This window comes from Ochotona curzoniae, unplaced genomic scaffold, assembly GCF_017591425.1.
Source record: "Ochotona curzoniae isolate NIBS_2020 unplaced genomic scaffold, NIBS_Ocur_1.0 contig_4792, whole genome shotgun sequence".
Lineage (NCBI taxonomy): Eukaryota > Metazoa > Chordata > Mammalia > Lagomorpha > Ochotonidae > Ochotona > Ochotona curzoniae.
This window is the reverse complement of record NW_024466389.1, coordinates 118,306-126,637: the sequence shown is the minus strand read 5'-3', so window position 1 is coordinate 126,637 and position 8,332 is coordinate 118,306. Positions and strand designations below refer to the sequence as shown.

General features: G+C 56.9%; 1 protein-coding gene across 1 annotated transcript; it reads right to left on the bottom strand.

Annotated features, from left to right (window-relative positions):
• Nucleotides 1-61: 61 nt before the first annotated feature.
• Nucleotides 62-2,182, bottom strand: ISG15 (ISG15 ubiquitin like modifier). Its single transcript, XM_040987634.1, has 2 exons — nucleotides 2,066-2,182; nucleotides 62-561 (listed from the first exon to the last, which is right to left on the bottom strand). Exons 1-2 carry the CDS (start codon nucleotides 2,066-2,068, stop codon nucleotides 76-78), a joined length of 489 nt encoding a protein of 162 aa, XP_040843568.1. The 5' UTR covers nucleotides 2,069-2,182; the 3' UTR covers nucleotides 62-75.
• Between the last annotated feature and the right edge of the window lie 6,150 nt (nucleotides 2,183-8,332).

Below are 8,332 nucleotides of genomic sequence, written 5' to 3'. Positions count from 1 at the left end.
ACAGATGGGCCCCCCCTTCTTCAGCAGTGGGACTGAGGAAAGACTCAACGCGGAGACTGCCGAGGCTCTGCAGCTTTATTGTGGGAGACGGTGTGTGCCGCCACGCAGGCGCAAGTTCATGTACACAGTGCAGTTTGGCTGTAGCCCATACTCCCCCAGCTGGCGCTCATCTTCCATGGTCTTGTCCTCGAAGCTCAGCCAGAACATGTTGGCCTGGACACCCTCGCGTCTGCACACCTGCTCCTTGAGCTGGGCCACCTTCTGTGTCAGCCGGACCTCGTAAGTTCTACAATGACCACTGCTGTTGCGCACCAGGATGCTCAGTGGACCGTCGCAGTCCTGCACCAGCAGCAGAACGACGCTCCCCGCTCCCAGGCCCTGGGCCACCAGGGGGACCCCTTCACGCAGCATCTCCCCGCTGGGGACAGCCAGGCGCTGCTGGAAGGCGGGCACCTCGGTACTCTTGGTGATCTGCTGCTTCAGCTCTGACACCGTCATGGAGTTGCTCAGGGGCACGAAGATCTCTGTGCCGTCCAGCCTCTTCACCCTCAGTTTCCTGTCCTGCAAGTGGCACCAGAAATCAACCTTGGCTCCCTGCATCCACTGCCCCAGCCCCCAACCCTGTCCACTGCCCTCCAGCCCCCAGCCCCGTCCAGTGCCCTCCAGCCCCCAGCCCCATCCACTGCCCTCCAGTCCCCACTGCCCTCCAGCCCTGTTCACTGCCCCAGCCCCCAACCCTGTCCACTGCCCTCCAGCCCCATCTACTGCCCCCCGCTCTGTCCACTGCCCCAGCCCCAGTCCTGCCCACTGCCCTTCAGCCCCATCTACTGCCCCAGCCTCCAGCCCTGTCCACTGCCCCAGCCCCCAACCCTGTCCACTGCCCTCCAGCCCCCAGCCCCGTCCAGTGCCCTCCAGCCCCCAGCCCCGTCCACTGCCCTCCAGCCCCATCCACTGCCCCAGCCCTGTCCACTGCCCCAGCCCCCAACCCTGTCCACTGCCCTCCAGCCCCGTCCACTGCCCTCCAGCCCCGTCCACTGCCCTCCAGCCCCAGCCTCACTGCCCCAGCCCCCAGCCCTGTCCACTGTCCCAGCCCCCAACCCTGTCCACTGCCCTCCAGCCCCGTCTACTGCCCCAGCCTCCAGCCCTGTCCACTGCCCCAGCCCCCAACCCTATCTACTGCCCTCCAGCCCCATCCACTGCCATCCAGCCCCGTCCACTGCCCTCCAGCCCCGTCCACTGCCCTCCAGCCCCAGCCTCACTGCCCCAGCCCCCAGCCCTGTCCACTGTCCCAGCCCCCAACCCTGTCCACTGCCCTCCAGCCCCGTCTACTGCCCCAGCCTCCAGCCCTGTCCACTGCCCCAGCCCCCAACCCTATCTACTGCCCTCCAGCCCCATCCACTGCCATCCAGCCCCGTCCACTGCCCTCCAGCCCCGTCCACTGCCCTCCAGCCCCAGCCCCACTGCCCCAGCCCCCAGCCCTGTCCACTGCCATCCAGCCCTGTCCACTGCCCTCTGCTCTGTTCAATGCCCCCAGCCCCAACTCTGTCCACTGCCCTTCAGCTCTGTCCACTGCCCCCAGCCCTGTTCACTGCCCTCCAGCCCTCAACCCTATCCACAACCTCTAAGCCCTCAACTTTGTCCACTACACCCAGCCCCCAATCCCACCTACTGCCCCCAGCCCCACCCCTCCTCCATCCACTGCCCCCCCAGCCCTACTCCTCCTCCATCCACTGTCCTCCCCACACCCCAACCCTGTCCACTGCCCCCAGATCCTACCCCTATGGTCCACTACCTCCCAGTCTACCCCCCCAGGTCCAGTGCCCCAGGTCCACCACCTGCCCCAGTCCAGTGCTCCCAGGCCCACTGCTCCCTGGGGGTCTGCTTCTCCACTCACAGTGGTACCCCTCAAACCCTACCCTGGGGCTTCAAGGCAACGCTGACAGTCCTGGGTACCAATCTTCCCCACTCTGCTCCCCTATCTCAGAGCGGAGTCTCGCTGTGGGCGACCCCACCAAATGGGGAATCATTTGGAACACATCCCAGTCCTCCTGTGAACTCAGCTTACCATGGTCTTGGTGATGGTCTGAGTCCTCACCGTCACCAGGTCAATGCTGCCAGCTGGTACCCAGAGGCCCTTTTAAGAGCCGGGCTCGGGGGCGGGGCTGCCGGCGCTCACTGGGCGGGGATTGGTTTCAGTTTCCTTTTCCTGCTTGGGCACTGCACTGTGAGTGAAGGAAACAAAACAGAAAGAAGGGGGCGTGGGGCCCAGAGCGATAGCGTAATAGTTAAAGTCCTCGCCTTGCATGCGCCAGGATCCCGTATGGGCACCGGTTCTAATCCCGGCGGCCTTGCTTCCAGTCCAGCTCCCTGCTTGTGGCCTGGAAAAGCAGTCAAGGCCTTGGGACCCTGCACCCGTGTGGGAGACCCAGAAGAGCTCCTGGCTTCCTATTGGCACAGCACCGGCCATTGCAGTCACTTGGGGAGTGAATCCTGGGACGGAAGATCTTGCTCTCTATCTCTCCTCCTCTCTGCGTATCTGCATTTCCAGTAAAAATAAATAAATCTTAAAAAGAAAGAAAGAAGGGGTGTGGAGTTACCGTCACTGGGAAGACCAGGACACCCATAATCGCACACCGGGTGTGGGGTTGCTCAGAAACCTCCTCAAAGCCCCAGTTCCTTGCCCGACGCAGGATGAGTGATGTAAACTGTGCAGAATCAGCAAGGTCAGGAGATGCAGGAACCACAGCCCCAGAGCGCGCCCGCCGGCTTGGCTGCTTTGGCAGGTGGCTCCTTAATCAAAGCCAAGGGTGCCCATGGTCTGTGGAAATGAGTGAACCAGCATCGGGGGAGGTGAGCTGCAGAGCAGGAAAAGGCATTTGTCCGTGTGTGCCTGAACTTGTCAAGAATTCCTGCGTGTTCCACACGCAAAGCGAAACACAACCAAGAACAGGAACTTGGATGCCACACCCACACAGGCGTACCTGGGATGCAGCAAAAGCCCCGTCCCTGGGTCCCCAAGTGGGTTAGGACCCAGATGGAGTTCCCCACCCTAGCTGTGGGCATTTGGCATGTGAGCAGTGGACAAAAGATCTCTCTGCTCAGCCCCTGTCAAATAAACACAAAATTTTAAATAAATACAAAATTTTAAAGATTTATTTTTTTATTATAAAGGCGGATATACAGAGAGGAGAGACAGAGAGGAAGATCTTCCGTCCGATGATTCACTCCCCAAGTGAGCCGCAATGGCCGATACTATGCCGATCCCAAGCCAGGAGCTTCTTCTGGGTCTCCCATGCGGGTGCAGGGTCCCAAAGCTTTGGGCCGTCCTCGACTGCTTTCCCAGGCCACAGGCAGGGAGCTGGAAGGGAAGCGGGGCTGCCGGGATTAGAACCGGCGCCCATATGGGATCCCGGGCGTGCAAGGCGAGGACTTAACCACTTGCGCCACCGCGCCGGGCCCAAATACAAAATTTTAAATAGCTAACTCTGTTAAACGAATTAGCTGAACCAGAGCTGTGATGTAGCCAGCTAAGCCTCTGCCTGCAATGCTGGCATCCCACATGGTTCAAGCCTGCTGCCCAGGACACAAATCAGAGCGGCTCAGATTGAGTGAACTGTCTAAACGAACAAGGAATGTTGGGACAGTGGTAGCGAGTCCTGTCCCATGTCCTACCTCCAAGATGTCCCTGGCTACCAACCCTGCCCACCTGCCCCATTGACTGCAGCAAGGGTCCCCAGGGCAGAGCACTGCCGGGAACTCAGGAAGCCGAGGCCATCACAAAAGGAAATGAAAGGATTTGCTTGCTTTCTGTTTTTTTTTTGGAGGCATAATTCAGACATTTGGTTTTTCTTTTTTTAAAGAATTTTATTTTATTATTATTATTTAAAGATTTATTTATTTATTATTGCAAAGTCAGATATACAGAGAGAAGGAGAGAGAGAGAGGAAGATCTTCTGTCCGATGAGTCACTCCCCAAGTCACTACAGCGCCGATACTGCGCTGATCTGAAGCTGGGACCCAGAAACTTCTTCCGGGTCTCCCACATGGGTGCAGGGTCCCAAGGCTTTGGGCTGTCCTCAACTGCTTTCTCAGGCCACAAGCAGGGAGCTGGATGGGAAATAGACTGCTTTCTCAGGCCACAAGCAGGGAGCTGGATGGGAAATAGACTGTCGGGATTAGAACCCGTGCCCATATGGGACCCTGGCGTGTTCAAGGCGAGGACTTTTAGCTGCTAGGCCACCGCACTGGGCCTTTGCTTTTTCTTAATTTAAAATTTTTGAGCATCACAAAATTTCAGGAAAACATGTAAACCCTTACATTTGTTTGCTGTAAGCAAACTTTATTACTTTAATTCTTACATAGTCCAAACTATAACATTCTGTCACTTTCGTATGCTTATTTGCTTTTATTTTGTAAAGTTATTTTATTTTTGATGATGTTTATATATCTGAGAAAGATGTATGCCCAAATGTGCTACTGATTAGAGTGGGAAGGGTTGAGGTGTGGAGGAGAGGGCTGCTCCCAGCAGCCTAGCTGCCTCGGTGCTGGGGATGGGGGACGGCCACTCGATATCATCCCAGGGTCCCTGATGTGGAGCATGGCGGAGCATACTGCTTATGTGGTTTCCGTAGTTCTGAGATGCTGTTGCTTTCATTGCTCCAAGATTGAGAAAACTTCTCCGAGGGCCACTGGCCGACACAGTCCACCTCAGAATCTCCACTCACCCAGATACTTGCTGTCAAACCTTGGCCAGGAGAGTTGTCCAATTTATCCTGCCCTCCATCCTCTGCTGTGGTACTAGATACTCTGCAGGCTCCAAGGGGCTAGTATGTCCCCTGTGTACATCTGGGCATGCCGTCCACTGCACCGTCTTTAGCAACCAAGCAAGGCCGATTCTGACACATGCATTCAGACCACAGAACCTATGATTTTCCTCATGGTCAGTGTTTTGAGTCCAATGGCCCAGTCGGAGGAATCCCCCCAAAAATCTTGCTGAGATGACTCCAGACCTGACTGCTGTGTGTGCCGGTGAGTACAAGGCTTACTTGATCTGTCGCTCACATTGGCTGACCCTATACACACTGGTGGAGTCCATCTCCTGGTCAGTCCTGTCTTCAGCCCCATCTCAGATTCTGCAGAATAGCCCAACCCTGCCCACCACACACACAGTACTCACGTACACCAGTGGGACTACAGCCTAGTTGGAGCAACCCCCGTAACCCCCTCAGGCCTGCCCCTGGCCATGGTTCCTGCACATGCCAGCATGCGCAGCACACTGGTCTGGTCTGTCCTGCATCCCATTTGGCTTTTGTACATACCAATGAATGTTGCTGCCTGGCTTGGCCCGGCCAACCCGACCATCCAGGCCACATTAATGCCGGTGGGAGCCACTACCTGTCCAGCCAGGCCCATCCCCAGCCCTAGTTCTCATGCTCACTGGTGGGAGGTGCAGCCCATCAGAACGGTACTCACCATTTCTCTACTCGGCTCACTCCCAACCCCAGATCTTGTACTTTCCACCTGGCACTGTGGCCCAGCCCGACATGACTTGCCCCCAGTCCTGGCACTTGCCAACTGATGCTGCGGCAAAGCCCCACCAGCCTGCACCTACTCTGGCTCATGCGTGCACCAGTGGATATGTTCGCTTAGCCCAGCCTGACTGTCCCCCTGACCCAGCTCACATGCAGGCCAGTGGGGGCTGCAGCCCTGGCCAGCCTGGTCTGCTCCTAGTCTTAGCTGTCATGCTCACAGTGGGGGCAGTGGCCAGCCGGGGATCCCTTGCTGCCCCGTACCATGCCCACCTTCCCCCCTGCCATGGCCTCCCTTCCCGTTATCACAGGTGCTGGGGGGTGCTGCAGCCTGGTCTGCTCCCAGTCCCAGCTCTCATGCTCACAGTGGGGGCAGTGGCTCAGCAGAGGAGCCTACAGAGCCTTCCTTCTGGGCTTACTCCCCCATTCACTGTGGTCTTGTGTATGCTGGTGGGTGCTGTGGTCCTATCTGGCATGGCCTGCCTCTTCTTGGCATTCACCTGTGGGCACTACAGCCTGGCTCTTCCCTGCATGCCCCCAGTTCCACTCATACTGGTGGATGCTACAATCTAGCCCAGCCTACCTAGCCAGTGCCCAGTTCTGGCCCTAATGTGAACTCACTGGTGTTGTGGTCCAACCCAGATGTCCTGGTTCTCACATCTGCCAGAGGGTACTGTAACCTGGCTCAGCCCGGCTCACTCCGCCCCCAGACCTGACCCACATATATGTCAGCAGGTATTGTAACCTGGCCTGGTTTGAGCTGCTCCCAGCCTTGGTTCTTGCATTCCCCAGCAGGGAATGCATCCTGACAGAGGAGTTCCCCAAGCTCCTCTACCAGGCCACCTCCCAATCATGGATCTTGTACAGACCAGTGAGTTCTCTGCCCAGCCTGACTTGGCCTACTTCCTATACTGGCAGGTACAGTGGCCTTGCCTGACACCCATTCTGGTTCCTACTTTTGGGTGCTACAGCCCAGCCACACCTTGTCATTCCAAAACCCAGCTCTCGTGATTCAGCAAGTGCTGAGGTCTAGCCCAGACTGCCCCATGCTCTCTCTGGCTCTCATGAGCACCCGAGGGAAGGATTTGCTTTCCAAGGTCATGTCTGCAGGAGGCCGAGAAGCAACTTCAGTTCACTGCCCAGATACTGGGCTGGGCCAGGGCTGGGACTCCACCAATCTTCTACCAGAGTGGTAGGAGCCCATCAGCTTGGATCCCAGGGCCCATCCAAGAACCTTTGCAATGCTGTCTGCAGAAGGCGATCTGCCACCAGAGCCACCCCTCCCCCCAGAACAGAATTCCTCATTCAAACAAACCCACGGAGACTACGCATTCCTGACAGCCTCTGAAGAACTCAAACTACCTTTCAAAAAAGAAAGACTTCTGATAAGTAACCCCTCCCTCCACTTGTATGGGTAGCTGCCTCTTCAGAACGTTCATTCCTACCCCAACCACCGTGAGATCACCACCCAGACAAGTGTGTCCAGACTCAGCACGAAGAAGCTACAGAAGAGAACGGCGCCCTTTTCCTTTATATGCAACAAAAGGGAGGAATGTGAAGATTGATGGTTCAAGCACCAGCCCCTCAGCACTCAATGCCCTCAAGCCCTTAAGGTTCACTTTTGGTTTCCCTTGTGTCTCACTTTCCGTTTCGGGCTCTTAGTTTCACTTTCAGCGGCAGCTCTATGCGTAAATCCCTTGCAGCCCCGTATCCCTAGCCCTGCTCACTGCTGTAACTCCCAGTACCCACCTCTGTGCTACAAAAGCACACTCCCTCCCTGTCCCTCTCTCCCCGCTCTCTGCTCTCCTGGATCTCTGCTCCTGATTCTCGGCTATGCCATCTACGTCTGCGCAAATAAAGCCATCTACGTCTGCGCAAATAAAGGCTTTCCTCCCACCCATTCTCAGCTCTCTGCCTCTCAGTCTTCAGCTCTTCCTCCAACCCAGTCCTCAGCTCTCCCTTCTTGGTCCTTAGCCCTCCTAGCTCCCAGTTCTCAGCTCTGGGCACTCTGCTCTCCCATGGTCTCCCTCAGAGCCCCCTCCTAACAGGGCCCACACTGGCTACAGGCAGGAGCTCAAGCCTGGGATGTGGGCAGTCCACCAACAAAATGCTTGCCCTGTTTTAATCACACACTCAAGGAAAAAAAAAATCATTTGAAAGGCGGAATTACAGAAAGAGAAGGAGATTCAGAAAGACATCTTCCATCTGCTGGTTCACTCCCCAAATGGCATAACAGCCAGGGATGGACCAGTTTGAAGCCAAGAACTCCATCTGGGTCTCCCACATGGGTGCAGGGGCCCAAGCATTTGAGCCACCCTCTGCTGCTTTCCCAGGTGCGTTAGCAGGGAACTGGACGGGAAGTGAAGCAGGTAACACTCGGACTGATTCCTAAATGGGACTCTGGAGCTGCAGGCAGCTTAACCCGCCAGCCATAAGGCCCAATTGCCTCGTTCATGAGGACCGCCCCCCACGGCAGCCACGTGTGGAGGCCTGCGGTCTAATGACATTCAGCCTGTTGCAAACCCAGCAACTGCTCAACACCTACATCAGTGCACATGACCTGAAGCTGCTCCGCTGCCCAGCAGTCCTCTCCTTGTTCAGGCCCATGGCCTTACCTGGTGCCCACCCCTCTCACCCTGCCTCTCTTTGGCCCAAGGTCACCATCCTGGCTAATGGCTCCCAGCCACAGTGTGCCAGGGCTGGACCCAGCCCACAGGTCCACTACCCTCCTGTAGGAGGGAACAGTGTCCACCGGGCAGCCATGCTGCCTGGGGCCAAGGTCCAGCCTGAAGGAGAAGGGTTCC